The sequence below is a fragment of the Hydra viridissima genome, unplaced genomic scaffold, assembly GCF_058129835.1.
Source record: "Hydra viridissima isolate aposymbiotic clone 2 unplaced genomic scaffold, HvirCarnegie_v1 scaffold_4, whole genome shotgun sequence".
In the NCBI taxonomy this organism is placed as follows: domain Eukaryota; kingdom Metazoa; phylum Cnidaria; class Hydrozoa; order Anthoathecata; family Hydridae; genus Hydra; species Hydra viridissima.
This window is the reverse complement of record NW_028324303.1, coordinates 10980830-11008429: the sequence shown is the minus strand read 5'-3', so window position 1 is coordinate 11008429 and position 27600 is coordinate 10980830. Positions and strand designations below refer to the sequence as shown.

The 27600-nt window shown below is 27.1% G+C and overlaps 4 protein-coding genes across 5 annotated transcripts; 3 read left to right on the top strand and 1 right to left on the bottom strand.

Moving 5' to 3' along the window:
• Nucleotides 1–159: 159 nt before the first annotated feature.
• On the bottom strand, nt 160–15531 carry LOC145183049 (phosphatidylinositol 4-phosphate 5-kinase type-1 beta-like). Its single transcript, XM_090086385.1, has 20 exons — nt 15387–15531; nt 14604–14659; nt 14412–14504; nt 14258–14308; nt 14006–14085; nt 13797–13871; nt 12444–12486; nt 11983–12135; nt 11722–11781; nt 10807–10890; nt 9549–9704; nt 9342–9425; nt 8433–8472; nt 8248–8335; nt 7265–7348; nt 7016–7064; nt 3201–3285; nt 2961–3026; nt 1181–1258; nt 160–1054 (listed from the first exon to the last, which is right to left on the bottom strand). The coding sequence occupies exons 1-20, from the start codon at nt 15439–15441 to the stop codon at nt 633–635; spliced, it is 1902 nt and encodes a 633-aa protein (XP_089942511.1). The 5' UTR covers nt 15442–15531; the 3' UTR covers nt 160–632.
• An 890-nt stretch (nt 15532–16421) lies between these two features.
• On the top strand, nt 16422–16894 carry LOC149889875 (COX assembly mitochondrial protein 2 homolog). The gene has a single exon (XM_090086380.1). The coding sequence runs from the start codon at nt 16422–16424 to the stop codon at nt 16671–16673; it is 252 nt and encodes an 83-aa protein (XP_089942506.1). The 3' UTR covers nt 16674–16894.
• A 45-nt stretch (nt 16895–16939) lies between these two features.
• LOC145183053 (dual adapter for phosphotyrosine and 3-phosphotyrosine and 3-phosphoinositide-like) lies at nt 16940–25437 on the top strand. Of its 2 annotated transcripts, none has more exons than XM_090086378.1 (6): nt 16940–17181; nt 18696–18797; nt 22897–23034; nt 23412–23474; nt 23570–23686; nt 23885–25437. In XM_090086378.1, exons 1-6 carry the CDS (start codon nt 17146–17148, stop codon nt 24002–24004), a joined length of 576 nt encoding a protein of 191 aa, XP_089942504.1. In that variant the 5' UTR covers nt 16940–17145; the 3' UTR covers nt 24005–25437. The 2 variants fall into 2 exon arrangements, with proteins under 2 accessions (XP_089942504.1, XP_089942505.1); XM_090086379.1 differs by having other exon boundaries at nt 23560–23686.
• On the top strand, nt 24291–25580 carry LOC145183051 (uncharacterized). Its single transcript, XM_080058374.2, has one exon. The coding sequence runs from the start codon at nt 24291–24293 to the stop codon at nt 25362–25364; it is 1074 nt and encodes a 357-aa protein (XP_079914500.2). The 3' UTR covers nt 25365–25580.
• The last annotated feature ends 2020 nt before the right edge of the window (nt 25581–27600 follow it).

The following is a 27600-nucleotide window of genomic DNA, read 5'->3' as shown; positions in this document are numbered from 1 at the left end:
AAATTTATAAAAAGAGGCATCAGTTTATATAGAAGACCTTTGTCAAATAAAAAGAGTTTCTTATCAGACAAGTGGTGCTTTTCAAGTGTTACTAATTTTCAAATTACAAAGTCACTTAACTAGCAATCAAAACATATTTAAACAAAAATAGAAAGAAACTTATGCGCAAATAAAAAACCTTTTATTTCATAGTTTTAAGGATTTTCCTTGTTTACAATTGTATAATAAACATAGCTTCAACATAAAGAGTACAGCAATTAATAAAAATTATTTTATCAAAATTATATACAAAAATGATCTAATAGACCATTGCAAAGACTGTACAGTTGAAGTTTGAAGAGATTGTCAAACACCTTTCACACCTTAAACTTCATTCATTAAACTCAGATACACACAAAAAAATTTTAACCAACAGAATTAAAAAAAAAAAGTTTATGAAATGCTGATGAAAAAAAGAGAAGAGAAACTAAATATTCTCAATATAAAAATATGATTAAAATGATATCTCCTTGCTTTCAAATAGTTAAAATGATGATGAAGCTTTTACACACCATTCACAATATATTGGTTTTTTTTTTGTCACCAAAATCTACAATTATACAATATTACTTTACAATAAAATCCTTTTTCATTTAAAACTTGGACTCTAGGGAAGTTTCCTCTGTTTTGTCTTCGGATGATACTACTTCGTTAGACACAAAATTAGATTCAACTATGTTCATACTTAGATTTACAGAGATTGAATTTAGTATATTGTTTTTGTCAGTCATTTCATTATATTGGTTGGCACTTTGAACTGCATTCTCAAACTGATCAGCTTCAAGAACTGAATTTTTTGTTGAAGATTGAGTAGGTTGTGAATCAATGATGACATACAACTTTGATGAGTGTTTCTCCCCACCATCATTTTCAAGCAATGAATCTTCATTCTCTATTTCTTTTTTATCAACTTGGTTGCCAGAAATCAAAACATTTCCTTTTAAAACAGTTTCTTCAACAAATTCACTCACTGGTTCCACTATAGTCACAACCTTATTCATTTTTAGCTTATATGCTAAATAAGTATTTTAAAAAATTAGGAATTGAAGTAGGGAAAAAAATTTTAATGATTTTAAAAAACAAGCGTTAACAAGTTAATAAATAATAAAGCTGTGTAGCAAAAAATGATTTAAGTCTTTACCTAAATCATTTTCAGAATGAAGAGACAAACCATCAAACCCTTGATCAAGAGAAGCCTCTGCAATAGATGAGTCATGAACTATAGAAAAAATTTAATTTATTAAAAAAACCAGTCAGAAGAAAATTGAGTTTTGAATGGTAAAACTATATTTGTATGTACAGTGAGAACAGAATTTAATTGTACAAAGTAATTTTTCAATAAAATTAACATCTTTGAATAAAATACTATATCAAGCAGTAATTATAAAGAACTTTTTTTTTCTCTAACTATTTATTTGGTAAAAAACCTTCAAAAAAATTATAAAGTTTATCTTTATGCTTTTGAATTACCTGGTTAAGAATTCGAAACAAAAAGAAGGGGATAAAAACATTTGCACATAAAATAATTGTACAAGAAAAACTTTATAGGTTAAAGCTAAGAAAAAATACCAGTTTATTAAAATAACTGAGAAACAGTTTCAAGTTTTTGTATTTTATTAATATACTTTAATATTTAGTTAGTCCTCCTTTTGCTTTAATTACATTTAACAAGCGTTTCGGCATCGATTCTACCAGACATTTGATTTGATTATTGTCAATATTAGACCATGATTTAACAACAGCTTTCTTTAAATTTTCTTTTTTCATAAATGCTCCATTACCTATTTTTTTATCTAATGAAGTCCATAAATGCTCTATTGGATTCAAATCTGGGCTCTGTGAAGGCCATTCTAAAACATTTATGCCATTTTCGTCAAAAAAAGTTTTAGTTTTTTTAGCAGTATGTTTTGGATCGTTGTCTTGTTGAAACAAAAAACTGTTTCCCAACCTAAGACTTTTAGCAGAAGATTTTAAATTTCATTTCAATATATTGTTATACAAATCAGCATTCATTGTTTTCATCAATAAATTCTAATTTTAGATGATTTGCTATATTTTTTAATCATTATTAAAATTTGTCTATCATCTCGTGAGGTTGTCTTCAGCTTTCGCCCTCAACCAGTTCGAATTTCAAACATTTCATATTGTTTGTAGTTATTTACAATGGCTCCAACTGTTGTAAATAGAATATTTGTAATTTGTTCAACTTTTCTATAAATATTTCCTTGTTTAACCAAGTCTACAACAAGTTTTCGTTGAGTAGTATTTAAATACTTACCTTTGGGTGCCATAATGTTCAATGAACAGAGTTTTTAATGACCTTTATTTATCAAAAATGTCAATAATTCTTGAAAATAATATTCTAGAAATATAAATTCAATAATTAAAGTGATATTTTATAAATTAAAAAAACCATAAACATTCATAACAAATAATAAAACAGTTTTGTACAATTAATTGTTGTGCATGCAAATTGATACGTCTGTAAGTAAAAAATCAAAAATTGTATAGCAAACACATTTTCTTATATTTTTACTGATTAATTATAAATAAGAAATAGCCATAATAAATTTAAAAAAATTGGTTCAGCTATTTTCATTATTAATCAAGATTAAAGCAAGTTTTAGCAAAATAAAATGCAAAAATTACTTTGTATATCAAGAATTGTTTTCAAAAAAATACAAATGATTTATTATCATCAAAATTTAAACTTGTTATCCTTAGTCTATGCATAAAGCATTATATCTGAGGTTACAAAAAATTTGCTCAGGTAATCTGGTGAAAGTGGAAAAAGTTTCAAAAATTTAAAAACAAGTTGAAAAAATTAGCAACTAAATTATTGCAATCAATATTGTTTTTATCATAAATTATTTCAATATTATTTTTGTAAATAATTATTGTGTTTCTGTAAATAAAGTAACCTTTTTCATTGAATGGAACAGCTGTAGAACTGCGATAGGATCGACGCTTTGTTGTACTTCTTTGAACTAAATCAATGTTACTTGAAATAAATTTTTATCAGTAAATTTCTAAATACATTTAAGCTACATTTGATTGTCAATATACTTTGTTAGTTACTTAGCAACACTTACAAAAATACTTATTTACCAGTCATTAAAAAGACTGGGGAAAAAAAGAACAACAAAATCTATTAAAAATACCTCCAACTCTTTTAAACACATGATCTTTGATGAAATCTAGAAACCTTTTTGCATAATAAGAAGGTTTGTGCACTGAAACTGTGTCCTATCAAAAATAAAGTTAAAAAAAAGTATATAATCTTGCTATTATGTAAATTACCTAATGTCTTGCTATTATGCAAATTACCTTATGTCTTGCTACATGTTGGTTAAAAAGTTTTGAAAGCAACACCTTTTACGCACAAGAGGAATTAAACTTTATGTCTTTTTAATACATTATCTTTCAAATTAACACACACAAAAGTTTATTGTAATCTGTTAATTCATTCTTTGTTTACAAGCCATTTGAAATAGACATGTTAGAGTATTTTTTTTAACAATGGAGAAAACTGAATGCAGTGATAAAATTCTTTGTTTTGGAACTTTTATCAGCAACTGAAATTCATACAAAAAATGGTGAATGTGTTAAAAAAATCTGCTCCTTCTTTTTTGCAACTGTACATCAATGGGTTTTAGAGTTTATACATGGTTGCGCAAGAGTTGAAGATGAATCACAGAGTGGTTGACCAAAAACTGGAACAATTCAAGAAATCATTGAACAAGTAAATGATTAATCAAGTTTAACAAAATGTGAAATTGCTGATACCATAGGCATCTTAGACGAACATGTACTCAATATTTTACATGAAGAATTGCACATGAAAAAACAATTCTTGACTCCTTCAGCTCCAAAGCAAGTTAGGACAATTAGCAAAAAAAGTTATGGCATCAGCTTTTTGGTATGCAAAAGGAATTTTATTGATTATATTGAAAAGGTAAAACAATTAACTTTGAATATTATTGTAACCTTTTAGTTCAATTGAATGCTAAAATTAATGAAAAAAAAACCTGGTTTAGCGAAGGAAAAAATCATTTTTCACTAAGACAATGCATGTGCTCACACAAGTGTTTTGATGATAGGTAAATTAAATGAATTAAAGAACAAATTGCTTGAACATCCACCATATTCACCAGGTTTGGCTCCTAGTGACTACAACCTCTTCAGAAACTTAAAACAGTCAATATGGGGAAATTGTTCTTCATCTAATAATTATGTAAATTACCTAATATCTTGTTATTATACAAGTTAGCGGGTTATAATTATCTAAATACAAAAACATATAGCAAGAATTTTTTTGTTGATCAAAATATTTATCATAATAGATATAAAAACTTGCATAAACACTTTTAGATATCTAGAAAAACTTTGAGTTGTTTGATAAGAAACCTTTTAAAAACAAGAATACTTAATCAAACATGGATAAACAACAAAATACAGGTAAAGGCATCCCTAGAATATATTTTGATTTACTATATATACTGGTGTATGTAAGTCAAGACTTCAAGCCATTTAGAATGGCTCGAAATTGCTCCTTAAGAATAATACACTATCAATAATAAAAATTACAATAATAAAAATTATCAATTAGTGTAAGTGCATTCCTACTAAGTAAAATCAAAGAAAAAATTCCATGGAATTTGCCATGCAAATTGTAGACTTTGGAGAGTATATCAATCCTAATACCTTTTCTTTATACAATTTTCTGAATAATTTTCTGAATATATTTGCTTATAGATTTTAGTCATAAATTTTCTGAATATATTTGCTTATAGATTTTAGTCATAAATTTTCTGAATGTATTTCCTTATAGATTTTAGTCATAAATTTTTTTTCCAGGAAAGTAAAATATAGGCAAATGATTCATCCATTTGTTTATATTTTACTTTCCTGCAGAAATATTAATTAAATTAATTAAACTAATTAAAAAATGGAAATTACAAGATCCTAGGCAACTTAAGTTTTGGTAAAATTCTGCAACAAACACAAGTTCATACTTGTTAGAACCCATACTTTTATTCTCAATTTTTGCAAAATAAACTGTAATAAAATAATATATTTAAGTATTATGTAAAAACTAAAGTTAAAATTGTCATATTTGATCAAGTGACAAATTGAGTTGATGTTTCTGATTGATTTTTCTCTTTATTCTTGTTAGTAATATTTATTACAAATTTTACAATTTAGCTTTTTTTAGAACATTACAGAATTATAGCCTAATAAACTTGGAGTAAATTCTAGAACTTTCTAACAATACAAACAAAAGTATAAACACACTAATGTCCACTAGTTTATTTTAGTTTCATCTGAAATTTGGGTATTTATCTACATTCTTTTAAGATGATATTAGGATACTCTAAGCATTAGGCAAAAAATTTACTCTCCAGCCAATTTACCAAGGGCAAAAAAGTACTTGTGGCATCTGCTAATATGTCTGAGGCCTATAAGGCATATTTCAGTATACCAGTTAGAGATTAAGGCAAGTCCTAGGCATTACATTTCACTCGTAAAGAACTCTTTGGTAGAAATTTTATGTTAAAATTGTTAATTTTTAAAACATAAAAGAAACATAAAATCATGTGTGAACAGGGGTGAAGTAATGTAGTTTTGAATGATAGTTTTCCAAGAATCTGGCTGGAACCCACTGACCAATCATACAATTCCCCCAGAGAAAACAGCAAATTAGAGAGCAGGAAGAATCTGAGGGCATAACAACAAGAACAGAAGGGAGACTAGATTATGACTTTAACATATTTATAATTTATTATAAAAACATTATACTTTTTTTTAAATATAAAAATATTTTCAATAGCTTAAACCTACATTTTGATTAAACAGCCCATAAATTTACTTAATGTCAATTGCTGAATAAAAATGAGATCCAGGATTGCATAGTCCAGGAATTTCAAGTTAGGCTGGTTTAAGGCTAGAAGGTGGCTGGACAAAAATTTGTGAATATGTCTTAGGAGATTTTCTGACCTTTTTTTGCAGTATGAAGCAAAGCACTATGTTGGGTCCACAAATAATTTCCATTAGGGTATTTCACTCTCAGCCTTGGCAAAACCATAAACTATAGGATGTTATAATAAACTTCATTTCCAACTTTTTCAACAGGTTTAAAAAATGGAGAGATCTTTTTTCAATCAGATGCTTTAACTCCCAGAATTATGACTTCAACTGAGTACATGGCTATGAAGATTCTTTTCACATCAGAAGATGAGTTAGCAATATATCGGTCATTGAGATTTTAACCCACATCATCTGTAAATACTTTCTCGTCAGCAAAAGGTTTTTATAAAAGGTCCATGCAGATTAAGGTAACACGACACTTTTTTAGTTATTTCATGTCTTTTGGATTTCATTTTTTTTAGTCAAAATATATTTTGAGGTCTTTGCATATGAGGTCAGCTGTAAATCAGTATTCACAGCCCTTCTTATGGTCCACCTTTTGGGTTGCTTAAGCTTTCCAACTATCTTGTGGTTAATTAGATATTTAAAAACACTGGTTTCTAAATAGTAAACCACTGGAATGTGGTTTATTTTAGAAAATTATTGGTTTTTAATTGGTTTGATCAAGCCTTAGAAGATAACTAATAGTTAGTAGTACATTTCAATAGTTTTATGTGAGGCCTGAACTAACTCAAACCAAACACAATTACAGTATAATATTTACAGTATAAAATGTTTCATCTTTTTTTTTTATGTATATGAATTTCTCCCATAAACATATTTATTGTTATTAAAAATAATATTAAAGAAATAATGTTTGCACAACTGATGCTGTAAAAGTCTATTATTGACAAAATGAAAAAATTCTTTGAGATTTTTAAATAAATCATAATTAGATTTTAATTTATATTAAAAAGATTTAAATCTAATTAAAAGAAAAAAATCAGTTTTAATGATTTTTATTTAAAATATAGTGATTTGTATCCACCGTTATTTAAAAAACATATACCCCATCAGTTAGAATTGATTTCCAGCTATGCTCCATCTTTTTAGCCAGCCTAAATACAAATATTTTTTAAGTTACAATAGCTATATTTCTATCAAGCATCATTAAAATATTTAAAATCTCTTACTAATATAAAGTTATGAGACAGAAAACTTGCAGGTTAAGTCAAAGAATTGAAAAGCAGGTTAAGTCAAAGAAAAATTTCAAAATGCGTTTTGAAAAAAAAAAAATTGCAAAATCATGTGAACAGACCTATAATTTTGTAGAATATCAATGATTCCAAGAAACAAAATTAAACGTTCCCCCTTTTCATTTTTTGCAGGAATGCCCCCTACTCTAAAAAACAAACAAACAAAATTTCAAATGTTTAAATTTAACATAACTTTAAGAAAGAAACATTCAGTAAATTTTTAAACAAGTTGAGGAAAACTACTACATTTTTCAGGGAAAAAGAAACAGCTACTGCTTTCAATCAAGTGACTGTAATAAATCTTGAAATAAGAAAATACTGCAAATGCTCACCTAGAATCATTTTCTATTGAAATATATTTTTTGAATAAAACATATACAACAATTTATTAAGTTAGAGAACTCAATAGAGTTATTTCACTTTCTAAATCAGCAAATAAATAATTGCAATTAGTATTTTAAAATAGGCATTTAGTTTAAAAGAATTCAACAATCTAAGAGGTGATCAAAAACAAAGGTTAAATAAAATTTTGCACTATTTTTGAAATCAATATCTGTTTTGAAAATTGATAAACTCTTTGAAACAGTATAAGCTCAGAAAGTAAAAACCAATTAAGATCAAGTAGTCTAAAAGGTAAGCAGCAAATAAAATTTTATCCTTGTATATAACTAATTACAGATAAAAACTATTTTTAATCAATTTACGTAGACAGAGAAAATATGTTTTTTTTGGCCACAGCTATGGCTGATTAAATCTCCTTTGAAAATCCTTCTATATAAATAAAATAATCACAATCAACATATTTTAAAAAATACTCCAATATATTCATGGTCTTTAAAAATTGCTGTGCTGATTGAATTGCTGGTTGGAAGAAAATAACTTTTCTGTCAATTAGCAATTCCATCAGCGATGTAATTGAATAACTAGTTAAAGTTGATTATATTTTTAATAGAAAAATTTAATAATAATGAAAGAAAAAGTTAGAGCCCTGAAATAAACATGCTACTAAAAATTTTATATTTGGTTTAAAACAACAGTATCTTACGGACAAGGTCTAACTGGGTCCTGATCATCTTTGCTTATTTGAATAGCTTCAAGAGCAGCACCAAACTCATTCCGCCTTGCTTCTCTTTCTAATTGTTAAGGAGGAAATTAAATGAACTGATTTTTCAAAAACAACTTATTTCAGTTTAATAAATTGCACTAAAGTAAGTATTTTTTGATGCTTACCAGGATTTGCTAACAAATGACTTGGTGATGTAACCATATCCTTTAATACAAAAAAAAAAAAATTCAACTTATAACAAATGTTGAAAATCACTTAAATTTTACCTTCCTTTTTAGTGTAAGAATGCCTAAAGGTTGGGTATTTCTCAACTTTAAGGATAGATTTTTAAGTTTTTTTAAAGAAAACATGTTGTATTTATTTTTTGAAAAAAATAAAATTATATTTGATTTACAGAAATTCTTTTAATTTAGCAATGATACTTCATTAGGTATTTAAGTGTGTGTTCTGTTCAAGTGTTAAATGTATTTGAATTTATGTAAAATTAAAAACTAAATTTAAAGTATTTAATTGAAAGTTAAAAATAATAAATTCATTAATGATTTTATTTTTAACAAAAATTCATTTCATCAGAGTATTGTTTTAACTTACATGTTTAACTATGATGAACAGCTTTTTGCTTCGTCAAGCACAATAACTGTTACTGGAGCAAGTATATTTTCCATATAATGTGTGGTAATTCAAGCTCTCTGACTATTTTACAAGCATTTAAACGCAGTTAAATTAACTTGAATTTGAAAATATAATATGAAGTAAACTTTAATTAATAAAAATTATGGATTTAATGAAAAATAGAAAAACAGTAGCCATCTACCATAATTGCTCCCTTAAATCTTTCTTGATATAATTTATGTAAACCTTAAGTAATTTTATAATAATTTGTAATAATTTGTATTAGTTTGTAATAATTTATAAAGATTTATAATAAACCAAAAAAAAAATTTATAATTTTATCTTGATAAAATTTAAAAAAAAAAAAAAAAATTGAAACAATTCAGAATTGAAGGTGCACCAAAAATAAAGGTTTAAAAAATTTAATAACTGAGTAGGTAAAACATAGAAAAATTACTTACAGCTGCCCGGTCAAGTTCAGCTTGATCAATATTATGAATACCAAGAAGAAAACTGTAATCCATAATTTTAAAGCTTTCTAAAACCTATAATCACAAGATGAAAAGTCTTCCACTAAATTATCCTAAAAAATGTTTTTTTAACATTTTTAATAAGTTTTTTTAATATAAGTCTAAAAACAATCAACTCATTTTGTACTCCATACTCACCCTAACATCTCTTTGTATAGTTTTTACAACAGCATCATATGTATCTGCATCTAAAGGAATTCCATTTGGAAATATTGATAAGAAATCTAGATCTTTGTAAGTAGGGCTTTTCTTGGCTCTTTCTGTTTTATTTGCCTTCCTTTTGTAAGTTGAACCCTACAGATTAAACAAGTTTTGTAAGTTGAACCCTACAAATAAATAAAATACATAGATACTAACAAATTTTATACCAGACTTTCATCTATAATATCAGCAACATGGCATCTTAAAAGTCTTTATACTTATTTTTTCTTAAACCACTATTTAGTTTTTTAGGTGACTTTAATCCAATATAGGTTCCTTTTTGCCATTAAATATCCTCACTATAATAATTGTTAATCATAGCATTTATGAGTGACAGGTTATTTTATATAGAACTAACTTGTCTGTTAAGTCTTACATGTGCAAATTATTTTAAAACTATTTATAAATGATTTTTCTTATTTGCACTGATAATAAAAATCTTAGATAAATAAAACTTTAAACATAAAGGAAAAAAATCTTTTAAAGATGATCAAAGTATTTAATCATCTCTAAATGATTTCTTTAATTTTTAAAAGATTTATTACGAACTAAAAATAGCAGTAATAATAACAATAAATCAAAATACCTGACACAATAACAAATACAGAAACATAGGCAACATAATAAGAAATTCAATAACATGCATTATAATAATAACAAAATTAAGAAATGTCATAAAGCAATTACTAACTACTAACCTTACGTTAATAGTTAACAATTGTTTTCAAAATTTACAATAACCATTTGTGTAAATGTAAAACATAAAACATATATAAAATACAAACTTAAATAATGTTTCACATAAAACAAATATATAAAACATATAAAACACATACCTAAATATTGTTTCACATAAAACGAATATATAAAACATATACATAAAACACAAACCTAAATATTGTTTCATATAAAAGGAATATATAAAACATATATGTAAAACACAAGCTTAAATATTATTTCACATAAAACGAATATATAAAACATATATGTAAAACAAAAACCTAAGTATTTTTTCACATAAAATGAATGATTTGAATCAATTAAACTTTTTTGTAACTTTTTGAAGAATTAAAAAAAACTTAGACTAGAGTTACTAGTCTACAGACTTTTGAAAGGAATCCTTATCATTTTTCTGAATTTCAAAAGAAAAATCTCTCCAAAAAGATTTGCTAAATAAATGTTATTAAAAACAAACCTTAAGGTCAAACTTCATATGACATTTATACTTCGAAGGAAGTAGATTGTTCATGACTGTCAACCTAATATTAGAGCTTCCAGACTAAATTGAAAAAAAAACCTAAAGCATTTATTCTGAAGTTTGTTAAAGTATAACTCTTTATGCATTTAAAGCAGCAAAAGTTTTTGGTACAACAAGATTGTATTCAAATATAATTTGTTATTTTTGAAAAATAGGTTTATTGGATTTAATCAAAAAGCAACTCTATGCAATCTCTTAAAGGGTTGAAAGAAACTAATATAAGAAACTAATATAAACTAATAAAAGGTATCTGAGGCATCACAAGTTTTTTTGTAATCTTATAACTTTGTATGCCAAAGTATAAAAATCAATTTAATTTAGATTTAATTCAAATGACTGATATAGGAGTATACTTAATTTCTTATCAACAAAAAACAAAACACAGTTACTTTGTAAATATAAACAAAATAATGACTTTACTAACTCATTAATTCAGATGAATAGATTGATAATTTTTTGAGTTAAATTTATTTTAAAAAGTATTGAAGCAAGTTCTTATATGAATATAAATTTGTCACAAAAAAATCTTTGCTGTTTTAAATATATAAAAAGTTCTATTTTTAATAAACTTCAGAAAATTTTACTTATCTTAAAAGACAGATAAAAATGTTGTCAGTTTATTTAATATTATTAATTATTAACAGAATTATTATTGTTACTAACACTGATGCTGAACATAGAATTTGATTTTCAAATTAAATAATATTTAAAGGCAACAGTTATTTCTCTTTTCTTTGTGATTAAACATATATCAATAAAAGGTATTTAACCAAAAAAATAGCACACCAAAAATATTACAAAAGTAAAATTTTTCGTTTGATATTTCACATAAGATATGTATGCATAATGTACCTGATAACAATACAATCCGAAAAACTTTGGTAATAATGTACGTGCATTTTGATGTAAGTTCTAAATCAAAATTTTAAAAAACAAACAAAAAAAAACATAACTTAAAAATTTTAACAAAATGAATATTTTTTTTTCCCCCAATATAAACACTGCTGAAACTATTGTGGATAATAATTTTAAAAATAAAAAATTTTAAAAATAAAAGTTAAAAATAATAATGAAAAAGAAAATAAGTTTAAAAAAGCAATAATAATTTATTACCATGTAATACCCAGGAAGCAGCTGCTGTAAGAAAGTTGCTTCTTTGTGAGTAACAGTTTTTACAATAAACATATCATCATTAGACACAAAAAATAATGAACCACTAGCTCCAGGATTTGATATCTCCTTGATTGGCTCATGAGCAAGAGAAAGCTAAACCATTAGGATTAAAACATTAAACTAAACATAAATTTTATATCTAAAAGCAAAGGAAATACACTGAACATACACCAAAGGTGTGACACAAAGATAGCCTACATAAGTCTACATACTACAGAGTCATACAGAGTTTTACTTGTAGTAAAATGTTACTGCAGAGCAATAACATTTTACTACAAGATATAAAACACAATCTTCAAAGGTTTAAAATTATAGAATTTCTTAACAACTTTGTATTAATTTCATACATGTTAATAACAAATAAAAACAGATGATAGGGTTTATAACAAAATATTACATACAAGAAAATCACTAGGTTGAATACCAAACAAGTCTCTAAAATATCTAAAAAAAAAAAAAAAAAAATTAGGGACAAAACTTTAAATCATGCCTCCTGTGAGGTTTATGCAACATTACTCTTTTTACATTTCAAATACTATGATAATATAACTCAATCTGATATTATCTGTAAAACTTCAAAAAACTTATTTGATAAGAAAATATTTCTATTTTCATTCAAAATTTGTGCTAAAAATTTCTGATTCTATTCACAATTTTTTTAAGCAAAACTTTGTCTTTGTTCTAGTGTTTGTCACTGATATAATGTATGACGGTACAAGTAAACTGATGTACTGTATAAGGGTACAAATGAAATTCAAACTGAATTTCAAACGAAACTCCTAATTATTAAAACTACATCAAACAAAGGTTAAATTCTCATACTTATATTTTGTTATAAACTTATTACACTTTTTTGCTGTTAAAAAATGTGTTTTGCAACAACAAGTCACACTTTTAGAAAAGTCCTGAAAGTGAATTGCAATCAGATTGCTTGAGAGATGAAAATTTAAAACAACTTTTTTATGTTGCTCATATAATTTCATGGTATAAGGGTTTTTACAGAAGACCAAAACACTTTTATTTATGGTTTCGGAAAATATTTGAATTAAACAACTGGAATTACTGATATACTATTGAAATATTTTAGCAATAATTTCATACTATTGTTCACATAGTTTGTGTCACTTGAAGAATGGTTAATTTAAGTAATTGATGTTGTGAAAAGCTATAAGAAACCATTTTCAACATTTTTCTTTTTTATGACATTTCAAAAATTCTTTCACTATTTGTTCTAAAATAAGTTATTGTCTTTATAAATTTTTTATAAATATTTGCCTTGCCTTAAAGAAAAATATAAAAATTTTCTTATGCATTTTTTCAAAGTACTAAGAATGTAAGAAAAAGAATATTTTTTCTTATTATCCTTATTCTATTTAGAATTTTTTTCATGTTCTCTTTTACTTTTGTTAAAATCTGTCATTGTCTATTCTCATTTCATAAAGGAAAAAAAAAAAACACAATTTTTAAAAAATTATATTTATTAATAACATATTCTATAGGCTGAAATAACAAATTTAAGAAGTCACATATTTTCTAAGCCTGTTATAATCAATCACTTATTTAAATAAAAATTTTTAACAATGTCTGACATAAGATTTTTGGTAAAAGTTAATCCAATAATGTGACCACAATTGCAGTGAATACTACCATTACTCATTATTGATGCTAAAAGTATTCTAAATAACATCAATATCAATAGAGACCTTCAAACCAGCTAAAACAACTTTTATTTATATCAAAATAAAATTTCTTACCGAAAAGCAACGGGTGCATATGTTTTAAACCGAAAGTCATAAAACTTATGTGATGGTGTTTCTTTTGAACCAGAGCTAAAAAAGCAATCAGATTTAAAAAAATAACAATAATAAATAAACGTTTAAATTAAACAAACAGCAGTGTTTTGTTACACTAAATATAAATTTTGATTTTCTTGTAAGTAAAAAAATTACTTTATGTTAAGTACCTTGGAAACCAAACTTTTTCAACAAAATAGAAATCTCCCATGAGAACATCACGTTCTGGTTTTGCACTCAGTCTTCCAACCTATTAAAAAGATATTGTTTGTAATGAAAGCCAAGATAGTACAATATAAACATTTAAAAGAATTGAACTTTGTCAACTTTAGCATTCTTTTAAAAGTATCTAAAATATGACCCATAAATGTTTTATTCACTAAGCTATGAAAAATAAATTAATTAAAAGGAGAGAATCTCACTGAAAAACCAATACCAAGCTGTGTGGCATCCATAATTGCTTGACTTGGAGTCTAAAATTGATAAAAATAAATCAAGTTGAGCTAAAATACTTTTTGACTAAATATTACCTTAAAAGACAATTATATGTGCAAAAAAAAAAAAAAAAAAACCAACCTTTTTGTAAACCTTTTGTCCATCTTCTTTCACTCTTAAATGACCTTGCTTGATTACAGACTTTGATTTCCAAGTTGCATCTTTTTTATCACCCTTTTATAAAATTTTAAAAGTAAAATAAAAGTATTGCTGATGGCTTTGATAATTTTAGGCAGACTTTCAGACAAAGCATAAAATGCAACTAATTACTACCATATCATCAGTACTTGCACGTGAACCTTCTCTTTTACTAAGATATTCAGTAGAAGCTGAAAAAAGTTAAAAAATTGTGCATAAGAACTTAATACTAAAAATGATAGTAAACAATTTCCTCTAAAATAAAAAATATTGTAGAAAAAAGTTTGATTTTTGCTAGGCTGTTTACCATTAATTCTTATCAACTGACTTTAAACAACCTCTTTTGTGTATACAACCAATCAATTAAATACATTTAGTAATAAAACTAAAAGAATTTGTATTAAAATTCTAATAGCTGCACTATTAAGATTTATTACCCTTATGATATAACTTTTATAGACAATACCTAAAGAAAATTTTAAATTTTCTGATATGTTTTGCTTTATCCTGAAAATAAAAGTAATTAACAAGCAATTTATTTTTTAATATTAATTTATACATAAGCCAATATTAACACCTTTTTAAAGACAAAACAGCACTATAAAAATAGTACTTAAAACCAATTAATTTAATTTCTATGAGAACTAAGATGAACTGCTCAACAAAGTTTCAATTTATTGAGCAGCTGATAAATTTTCAATTTATTGAGCAGTTAATCAAATCCATGATATAGTTTTCTTAGCATTCAACTAAAACGTTGACTTCTTGCATTTACATTTAATGTTTTAAAATTTGATTAGTTACATCATCATACTATTTACATAGCTTCTTTTTTCTAGAAAATAAAAATACACTCTAAGTTAATATACTTATATTTAAACTTATATTTCTTTACAAAAGCAAATGTAAAACATTCACCATTATTTTGAACTGCATTCATTGTAGAAGGATTAACAGATGCTTCAGACATCATGAAAAGTATTTTTGTTCTTCTTTAGATATATGCTACATAGATATGAATAGACTGAAAAAAATGTCTAAAACTTTTACTTTTATTAGAGCAAAACTTGTGATTATTATTTTGATTTAACTATATACATAAAATCTATACAGCATAAATTGTTCTATATATGTATATAACATATGCACATACAATTATACACTTATAAAATCTTCTATACTATTTTTTCTATAAGGGATTTCGTCTAGCAGGAAAATAATTTGAAATACACCTATACTAAAATTCACAAGTTCGATATAGTTCTAATTGAAAATCGAAATTATCTTCTTACTAAACTTCTTCTTTTTTTTTTTTTTTTTTATTTTTATTTTTTTAATTACTTAAAACTATAAGATTTGTAGCTTTAAATACTCTTAAATGAATATATTTGAATTTATGTTTTCTTCCTGAATTTATTGAGACCAAACTTCCGCTTGGTTTTAGAAGGTTAAAGTGTTTCTCATTAAGTCGATAATTTTACATACAATTTTAGTCATAGTCTGAAACACCATCATAAAGAAAAAAAAGGGATTGCACGAATATTTTGGAATTCCGACTGTGTTGTTCAATAAAACAGTTACTTAAAAATTCTACAACGATGAAAACCAACTGACCTAACTTTAAAGAAAGAAAAGATTAGAAACTAAGAATTTTTTCATAAAATAGTTTGTAATGAGTTTGTTCTTTTAAGTTTTAAGGTGATGAGAGCATGTGTTTTATTACTGTTTTTAAAAATACAAAATACATCTTAACCAAAGATAATTATAGGCCATATTTTTAATGTACATGAGTGTGTATTTATCTGTTTGTTGTGTTATCAAGCGTGCCTGTGATAGTTTTTTTTTTTTTTTTTGTCGATTGTCTTGTGCTTAATTGTTATAGTTAAGAATTTATCTCATGTTTGTATAGATGTCACATTTTGTATACTACTCTTATATTTAGTTCAGAAAAATATGCACTCAACTTTGGCAGTTCACTTACATAATAAATGTGTTCCAATTATACAGTTATTTGAGAAATGTCATGAAGATCAACCTATAGGAAAATTTTTTGGCAAATGTAATAGATTAAAAAGAGAGCTTTCAAAATGTTTAGAAGAAGAATCTAAAGAAAGGAGAAGAGAAAATCGAGAGAAAGCTTTAAAAAAAAAAATTGCTTTTGAGAAAAGTTATCGAGATTATTTGATGCAAGAGAACTCTGATTAAATTAGTATATTTTAAATAATGTTATCACATCAGAAATCAGTTTTAAAATATGATCAGTAAACAATTGATAACTGTAATACAATCTTTAGCTGTCAAAAAAATAATTTTTTTATACATACACTAATTATAGAAAAGAACCAGATGATACAGAGTAGAATAGAATATGTAAATGCGTGTATGTGTTTGTATTATAGTTTAGTAGTATGTCTATTATTTGTTTATTTTTGGTTTTAAACTTAAAGCTTTATGATAGTGGAAAGGAAAAAAAAAATCATACAAAGAGATATTTACAAATAATTTATGTTTCCTTTTTGATTTTTATAAAGCTTTGGTTAAATTTGCTATTCAATTTTTATAGGTGGCATATAGATTAAGCAATATTAAAAATATAGTGTTGAATAAAGTTTAAAGACATTGATATCATTTTCTAATAATCTTCACAACAGTTTTCTTTTTTTATATTTATCTTGTAATGTTACCAACTGGTGGAGGAGGTCAATTACCTCGTGTAAGTTGTTTGATTTTTTGTCATAATATTGATATACTTGAAGTTTTTTTTCAAGCAAGGTATGTAAATCTATATACATTTGTATAAATATCTATTTCCATATGCATTCTCTTTTTCTTTTTTTTCTTTTTTTTTCTTTTCAACTTTTTTTGGAACCAAAAAATTTAAAAATTTTTATTAGTTACTCAAAAGGACAAAAACAATATTTTGTTTTAAAATTGAACTATAATGTTATTTACTAATAAGTGAGACTTAGCACATATAAGTTCTTTTTGAGGAGTAGTTTGTTTGATATTTTGTATTAAAATGTTAGTCATTAGGAGCTAATCATTGTGAATAAATAGTTAACTAAACAGTCAGTATAAAAAGTTTTTAGCAAACTTTTTTTTAATAGATCTTTAACAAAAAATTACAAAATTTATTTCCTCCCTTCCCCCTCCCTTCCTTTCTTTATAAATATTTTCTTTAAAAGTTTATATATAGCAGTTAGCAAATGAATTATGATTACTGTTTTAACCACTCTGACATCTGTTATGTCCTAGTTTAATGCAAAGAAAATCACTCTTTGCAAGATCAATTAAATTATGCAATTAACATGTAATTCATTACTTTAGATAACTATTTTAGAATAAAGTAATTGGTCATATGAAAGCAAGCTTTCAATATTTTTTTCAAAATGTCGAGTCCTAGTGTGGCATAAGTCAGTCAGTACTTTATAGTTTTTATAGATAGAAAATGAACCAATATATCTACAAAGGTTGAACAAAATCTTGTCTCAAGTTCCCAACAGTTAAACCTGTTATAGAAACCTTTTTGTTTTTCACTGTGGTGATGACTATAAGTACTCTGCAGAGTGCTAACAATTATTTGAAAACATTAAAGTAGTTCTTGAATTGTTTGCTCAATCTCCAGACCTTAATCCTATTAAACATCTATGTGCATTTAAACAAAAAAAATTTTAGAAAAAGAAATTAGCAATCTAAATAACCTGAATGTTATCAAAAGAGAATGAATTAATATTCCATATGTTACCCAAAAATTGATTTGAAGTGTTTGCAGGCAGTTTAAGTAATAAAAGGAAATCCAACAAGATATTAAAGGATTATTGTTTCCATGATTTTTTTTGATTTTTTCATGTTAAACACAAAATGCTCATAAAATCACCATTTGCTAAATTTATTGAATCAAATTAGTACATCAGGATGTCATAGTGATTAAAACAGTAGTTATACATTATATTTACTAACTATTAGATGTACTTTAAAGAAAATGTTTGATAAATGAATAAATAGATTTCTACGGTTTTTGTTAAAAAAAAATAGGTTCTACAAAAAACCTAAAAAAAAAAAACTTTACAAGTTGCAGAAAACATTCTTTGCTGACTGTGTCTACTAATTTTGTAATAAATGAGTTATGTTTTATGTTCATGTTACATGCATTTAATTATTTTTTTTTTGATCTTATTAGGGACGATTGATTAATTTAATTCTATACAGTACTTATAACTTGTTTAGAAAGAAGGAGAGTTGTTAAAATATGGGAGCTTATTGTCTGGTTGGTCTTTAAGATTTTTTAAGTTAGAGAGGAGCTACTTGCACTACTTTAAAAATAAATACGTAAGTTATTTGGCTTTATGTAATTTACAATCAAAGCATTTATGTAGTTTACAATCAAATAGCTATGCATTAGAATGTGTAGAAAATATTTATACATGACCAATGCCAAATGTCTTGGCATCGGTCACTTTTTGCAATTATTCAAGGAACTGAATGTGATCTTCAGATTTAACTTATTATATATAATGGTGTACAAGTTGAGACTTTTAGCTGTTTAGAATAGATAAAAAATGTTCATTGATAATGTAAGAAGATAAAAATATTAATGCGGAAATTGCTCCTCAATTATTTTTGAAAAACATTAAAATGCTCTTTCCAGGTTAAAAAAAAAGGAAGTTGACTATATATATATATATATATATATATATATATATATATATATATATATATATATATATATATATATATATATAACATTCTAATAGTACTTGAAGTTTCGTTCTTTTGGGCAATCATCAGCTATTAAATGGTATTATATATATATATATATATATATATATATATATATATATATATATATATATATATATATATATATATATATATATATAATACCATTAATAGCACAGGCCTGCAAAATGAGAGTCATAACTTCCTCTCTGGAATTTGATAGCTGATTCTAGGGTATTTTGGTGCGCTGATTACGAATATGTACTTAGTTTTTCTCTATCACCTCCAGATTTTTCAAAAAAGGTACAGATAGAAAATAGCAAAAAAACAGAAGATTTCACATAAAAAAATATATATTTAAAACAGAACATTATTTTTAACTTAAAAAACTACTAAAATATAATAACAACTTAACACTAGTCTAAATAACATTTAAATTTCATTTGTGGAACCTGGTCCTTTTCTCCTGGAAGCTTCGGTTGTGCGATTTTCGCTTAAATTTCCGGTTTGGATCGTCGCGCTTCAATAACCAACAATAGTGTCATCACGCCATCATGTTGGTATTCCATCTTCCTTGATACCGGACTTCAAGCTCTTTCAAATCTTGGTGAAATCTTTTGCCTTGTTCTTCGCTAACGGCTCCTAGATTTTCTGGGAAGTAATCAATATGAGAATTTAAGAAATGAAGTTTAATGCTCATATTACAACCCATTACACCCAAATTGGAAATCATTTTGGTCACTATTTCTTTATAGTCGGAGCTTTTATTGTTCCCCAAAAATTTTGTCACCACTTCCTTAAATGACTGCCATGCTTGCAACTCGATATCATTAAGTTTTTCATCAAACTTTTCATCCGACATTAATTTCCTAATATCAGGGCCGACGAAAATTCCTTCTTTTATCTTAGCTTCTGATAAAGATGGAAAAACTGAATGCAGATATTTGAAGCCTTCCCCCTCTTTATTTAAAGCCTTCACAAATTGCTTCATTATACCCAATTTGATGTGCAATGGTGGCAGTAAAACTTTTTCTCTGGGAACCAAACTCTGTTTAAGTACGTTTTTGAATCCTGGGGTTAGTTCAGTTCTTGGAGTCCATTCCTTTTTGGTTCAATGATGTTGTTTATCCCGGCTATCCCACTTGCAAAGAAAGCACGGGTATTTTGTATAACCACCTTGTTGGCCTAGTAGCATGCTTATGATTTTCAAATCTCCACACAACATCCAACCGTGTTGCTCATAAGCTATATTAGTCAAAAGCTTTTCCAAATTTTCATAACATTCCTTTAAATGGACAGAATGTGCAACAGGTAACGAGGCATATGTATTCCCATTATGCAGAAGAACTGCTTTCAAACTTCTTTTTGAGGAGTCAATAAACAATCTCCACTCGTTAGGATCGTATTCAATGTCGTACATTTTCGTCAAGCCTGGAATATCTTTACAGAACACTAAATCTTCATCTTCAGCGAAGAATGGAAGAAAATCTTTTTCTCTGTGACGGTACTATGAAAATGAAGTACCAGGTGCCAGCATATTTCTTTCTTTTAATCGTGATCAAAGGAGTTCCGCTGCATCTTTGGGAAGATTCAAATCTCTTGTCAAGTCGTTTAAATGTGACTGTGAAAAGAGCTGACAAGCGTCAGAATCTCCATGAAATTCAGGATCAGATTGGTGTACATCCTCTTCCTCTATATCACAGTCAGAATTTTCAATTTGTAGAGCTGGAACCGGGGGCTGCACCATTTTTGAATTGCCAAATATTGCAGGCGTAACTGATGACACGTTTGGATAGTTTATGTCCCTTTTATTTTTTAAATTGTATCCAGTTATGTCACAACAACAAAAGTAGCAATCTTTAACATGGTCGTTAGGCTCTCTCCATAGCACAGGCGAAACGATCTTGAAGCTATTTTTCTGTCCTTTTGACCACTTGCGAAGTTCTAATAAACAAGTCGTACAAATTTTATGAGGTGCCCAAGTTTTGTCTTGGTTACTTAAAACGAGTCCAAAATTACTTTTATAAATATTTTTTACAAAGTCTGTAATACCGTTTCGTTGTTTTATCACCAAAAATTTCCCGCAAATATAACAGAAACAATTAGGAGAGTTTAAACAACTTCGCGATGCCATTTTAAAGTTTATGTTGCAAGATGCGCACTTCAACTATTAAATTTCTAAATCAGTGCGGGTACTTATACAAAAATCTTTTGGTTTATCTTAATTACACCCTTTTCTAATAATATTCACAACAATTAGTTAATATTACCAAATCATTATGTAATAATGAGCTCATTACTAAATTAAGCCAAAATGACCCGTTTTTGACATGTTTAATGCGAATTACTAATACTTATTATGTAGTCATTAACAAATTACTAATTGGCGTTAATTTCTATGTTCCCTTACACTAGTTATATGAAATAAAAATTGAGCTGAAGTAAATTAATAACGTTTTAGACATTTCAAAAGGTAGGCGCTCAAACATTTTAAAGCAAAATCTTAAATATTCCATATCAAAAAATCCTGACGTATGGATTTTTTTAATTATTTTTCTCGTAATCAGCACATCAGAAACTATAAAAAATGTTACTCAGATTTTAAAGAGGAAAACCATTGCAGGCCTGTGTAGTTCTTATTTTCCAAAGAATAAATTTAATGTCTTAAGTTAAAAAGTAAGCTTTAAATTTTTTTCATTTTTTTTAAGTAACAAATTTTCTTTTTTAAATTTCTTTGGTGAATAGAATAAAAAGTTAGAAAAAAAAGTCAATATTTTTCTGTTTTGAGACAACAGTTGATGGTATGATATTTTTTAATAAAAATTAATAATAGACATTAAGCAGTCAATTATTTTTGACTTCATCAAGTTTATTCACCATAATTTATCTTTTTGGATTGCATACAGCTGACCATGAGCCTTTTTTTTTTTTTTTTTGTGCGGTTTTTTACTTTTTATATTCAATCAAGAGAGAAATCTTTTGATTTAAATATCAGTGAATTTCCACCAAGTTGATACATTTTGAAGATTTCTGTCTGTTCTAATCAATGCACTTTTTATCTAAGTGAACTTTCCAACCAAAAGTGAATTCTAAAATGATATATGGGTCATTTGGGATGCATAGAAAAAAATTCCACATTTTACCTTTTTGTCTGAAATAGTGGTTTTTTCTAAGTTTAATTTGTAAAATTGGGAACCTTAAACTCAAACTAGTTTTTTTTCTTATGGGCCAACTATCTCAGAAGGTTAGGATTCAATAGTAAAAAAAAAACTATTATGATGCACCTTAATGTGCATTAGAAAAATGAATTGAAGATGGAATGGAGATTTCTGAGAAGCATTCTTGCTGTGTTCCAGTCAGATAATGATTCTCATTTTGTGACTGGAACACAGCAAGAGTGCTTCTCAGAAATCTCCATTCCATCTTCAATTCATTTTTCTAATGCACATTAAGGTGCATCATAATATCATTTTGCATATGGCTAAGTCCTTTCTTGTAATTATATTTCTGTTTTAGCTTTAAAAAAAATTATAATTTTAAACAGGAAAATTTCTTTTGAGGGGCTTTAAGTAGGCTCTAAAAAAAGCATAAAACTTTTTTAAAAATATTTTTCTATTGTTACAAATAAAATTATAAAAATAGTTGGGCTTCAAATTAATTTGGGTTTCCAAATAGTTGGGTTTTTGCACTTAAATTTTTTTTTTTTAAGACTCATTTGCCTATTGCTACAATTACTCGTGGAGAGATAACTGCTGTGAAGCCATCAAGTGCATTTTCAGACAAAAAAAATGTATTTGAAATTGTTCAAACCTCAAGAAATGTATGGTACTGTCAATCTTCTACTCCGGTATAGCTTAACCTAGCCAGTTGCTTCTTATAGTTTTTATGTGATTTAAAAAAGTTATATTTAAGTATAAAGTTTTTAAATAAAACAATCAAATTGTTAAAGCATTTAACCTAAATATAAGTTTTAATATTGTGTAAAAGTTTTTAAATAAAACAATTAAATTGTTAAAGCATTTAATGTAAATATAAGTTTTATTATTGTGTAAAAGTTATTATATGGCTTTGTTCTTTTACATTAAAATCAAAATTTGAAATCAGAATTATTTGTTAAAAATTGAACTTGAGGAAATTTTTGCTTATTTTTAAATAGTTTGACTTTTTTTTTTTTTTTTTTTGGTAATACAAATATGTATTACTAACTATGTTTTTTTATGCAAGGAAGAAATGATATCGTGGATACAAGCACTATCTCCACTTCCAATAATTCTTAACCCTAATCTGGTACATTTTTAAAGTTTGCATTAAAGTTTTTATAATTTTACAATGTAGTGTTTTTATTGGATGTGAAAAAAGTTTAATTATTTAGTATCCCACAGCACCTGTTAATTTGTCTCAATGGCATAATAACAATACTAGTCAAAGTCAAGAGGAAGAACATCCACCAAGAGGAAATACATCATCAATTGGCTTTTTTAGTCCTTATCCAGATTATAGTAAGAAAAATTTTAAATATCAGTGATACAGAGATTCTTTTAGGTTTTAAATGGACAAACATGTAATTTTTCCTCTTTCTTTTTGTTTTCCTTGTACACTTTATATACATTTTAGGAGATCTTTAGATCTATACCTCCTAAAATCATAACTCTTTTTTTTTTTTAAGAATTTATCTAATATAATAATTTTTGTTGTAGATTGTGATCATGCAAGTCCGCCTCCACCTTATTCCGCTAGTAACACAGAACTCATTTCTCACAGTAACAACTTATTCCCTCCATATCAGTCGCCTTAGTAGCCTGATTAAATGTTTATAATTTTTGTACTGTGAATTTTTAGATGTTAATTTAACTTTTGTATATAAGTTTTGTTTTGTTTATTATTTTTTTTTTAACTGGTTTTTTTTTAAAAACTATTATTGTATAAAATCAGATTATCAATGTATAAATTTTTATCATTTGTTCTGCTTTAAGTAATCACCTGCCTCATTTATTTGTTTACTAGTAATTTTTCCTTTTTGTACTAATTGCTGAAATTACCTCAATGAGTTTGATACTAAATTATTTGCTATATGTAATAATTGTTAATCTCTTTCTTTAGACTATGTTAAAAGTGTACAAAGTTGAGTCAGTAGTTTTTTTATTGTCCGTTGCTCTTTTATTATGCTATCTCCTATCTCTTAAAATGCACGAAATAGTTCGTGCTCCAAGTTACATGAAACATCTTGCTGTTAAACTTTCCCCTCAATCCTATGAAAGACATGTCGATTCCAACCATAAAAAAATCGTCCGTGTAGAGGACTCAGTTGAAACTGAACAAACTGTTGAAACGACTTTGTTACCAACATCTGGACATGTATCAAGTGTCGATTTAAATTTAAAATTACATGTGAAAGCCATTATTAGTAGAGGTTTGTCTATCCAGTCTAAATATGGTTTCGTTTTTCTGCAGATGATGAACAATGCCTTTCTGTTGCACACTAAGTCTTGGTTATGCAATGTAAAAAATCTAAATGAAGTGCTACAGCGTTTGCTTGTGGTGGCTACCGACGAATATGCGTTCAAACAATTAAAATCTTTTGATGTGAAGCTCGATCATTTGTTTTTTTTGCCGTACGAATCTTTAAATCTCGAGTACGGTCAGCTTTCTTATTACGAATATGTCTTATTCCGGTTGTCTTTAATAAATAAAATCTTGACTGCAAACATTAGCGTCTGGCTATGTGAAGCCGATGCAGTTTGGTTCGAGAGTCCAATTAAATATTTGTCTGAGTTCACCGAAAAAGACGTTGTGGTGCAACAAGACGGTCTTATTGACCAGAATATACCTTGCGGCGGATTTATTTTCTTAAACAAAACAATAAGTACCAAGCTTATGTGGCGTGAACTTGAAAGGCGAGTATCTAGTGTCTTGAGCACTTTGACAGACGTTGACGTTGGTGACAATGGAAACGAACAGTTAATGCTGCCTGCGCTTCTTGGACATTACCGTTTAAGGTGGTCATTTTTTTCTAGGACTAAGTTTGTTGGCGGTCATTGGTATACAAACGAATTATTTAGGAAACAAGTCCAACCTGTAGTCATTCAGAACAATTGGATAAAAGGGAATGAAGCAAAGATTTTGCGAGCGAAACATTGGAGTCATTGGTTTTTAAATGAAAGCGGGGTCTGTTTATAATAGGTGTTTATAGTCACACTGTTGATTATAGTCACTGTTGTTGGATATTGAAATACATTAATCAAGGAGAAAACTTTTATTTATCAGTTAATTCGTAAAAGAGTGTTTATTGCTATTAGACTCAATTACCTTTACAGATAAACACTTAAATTTAATAGGGTTTTTTATTTAAGTGTTTATGCATGAGTTCAAAAAAAAGATAAAATTATCTTTAACATTCAATGAGTTTTTGTAGTTAAAGTCTAGATTGAGTGTGAGAATTTAGAACACCTAAAAAGTCAGTAAAGATATTCGCTCGACTTCTTCCAGCAAGTCTTACCCATCGTGTTTTTAAATTCATGAGATTTTCATTTAAAGTTCACCTTATGGGCTATTTTTACAACATTTCCCTATTCTAACTAAAAAAATATTCTCAAATTTTTATTCTAGTTTTCAATTCATTCATAGCCTGTTCAAGGTCATTTTACGCAATGCAGAAAATTTCGAATTAGATGCACTTTCCTTATTAAGAAACTTTATCAGCTGCTTAATGAAACTCAGTTCTATAGATAGTGGCAATATAATAAAGCAAGTTCTCTGATGTTGCAACATCGCTCAAAAGTTAATCTTTCCATGTGTAGTGCTGAATACGATTTCATCTTTCCCAGAGACATGCAGAACACTCGTATTTTATGTATTTTAACTGTAACTCTGTTATGCTTTTGAAGCCACCTTAGGCAATCTGTTTATTGTTATTATCAAGGATACATTTAAAAACTTACTTGATGTTTTAACGTTTTCCTCATCACAAAAGAATCTATAATAGTTAAAAAGATGGTCTTATCTTTTTGACCACTATTATACTTTATTAATGTGAATATTAAAGCCTTTATACTTTGTTTTGGTGCATTGTAAAGAGATGCCATTTTTGAATCAGTCTATAATAAATTTGTTGAATAGAATATAAATGCGCCAGGTCAGTAGTTTGTTTACGAAATTACAACAGCATCGTTTTAATAAATTCAATCCATGAAGTTGAGATACTAACTCACTAAGATCAAGTTGATTTGGAAAGCCATTTATTCACAGATAATATTTTTTTTCTAAAAATTAGAAAATGTCTCAAAAAGTGATGGGCGTAAATGGAATTCAATCAATTTATCACTTTATCAATACTCTGGGTGAAAGCAGACATGTTGCTAGGCATGTTTGCTTTCATCCAAGAAGCGTGACATGAAATCAACTCATGACATATGTGGAAATAAATCAATTTTGCAGCTTATGTATGATTGATCCTTGCTCTGTGACTTTAAAACAAAACTCTAGAAATTTATATCTTAATTGCATTTTATTTACTTGCTGATTTAAAAAGTTTGAAATGTTTATTTGGGAAATGTTTTTGTCAATTCCCTGGTGTAACGGTGAGAGGTGGTTCTCCAAAATTCTTTGCGAGACTAACTGTTCCGTCAGACGAGACTTCTTTGGTAGTAATTATATTTGCCGCAATTTGTTTAGCACCCATGGTATCTTATGCTGTCACACCCTTTAGATTTTCTAGGAAAGTGAATTAGTTTGAAAAAGTTGACAAATTTTTGCTAAATGGATTCGGGCATGATTTGCATCTAATAGCTGTTGTTTTTGTTGTGATTTTAATGTGTCAATAATGTGCCAATAATTAGCTTTGCTAATTATTGACAAGATTCACACGTTGCATAATTTTAATATTATAACGGTTTTTATAACGATTATTAATTGTTGACAAGAGTCACAAGTTGTATGTTTAAATGCTATATATAGCGAACAATTTTTTTGTAACGTTGTCGAGGTTGTTGACAAGTAAAAAAAGATATTAGAAACGAAATAAAATGGCTCTTAAATGCGTAGAACAACAAGCTAACCGGGCGTGTCTATTATCTCCGCAATATGAAGATGGACAGCCAAAGCGATTTATTCGGCAGATGACTTCTTTCTTCGTGATAAACAACATTACTGCAGATCGACACGTAGCATATTTGCTTGCTGCTCTGCCGTCGAAAATCTACAATACCATGGAAGAATTAACAGCACCTGAACTGCCAGAGGACGTTTCGTACAAAGAGTTGGTGGTGAAACTTGAAACGTTGGAGATAAGAAAATCATCGTTAATCTCACGGTATGAATTTGGGAAAACTTATCGTGGCAATGAAGAATCGATACAGACGTTTGCGCATCGAGTGATTCGAGCAGCTCAAGAATGCAAGTTCTTGCCTTCAGAGAG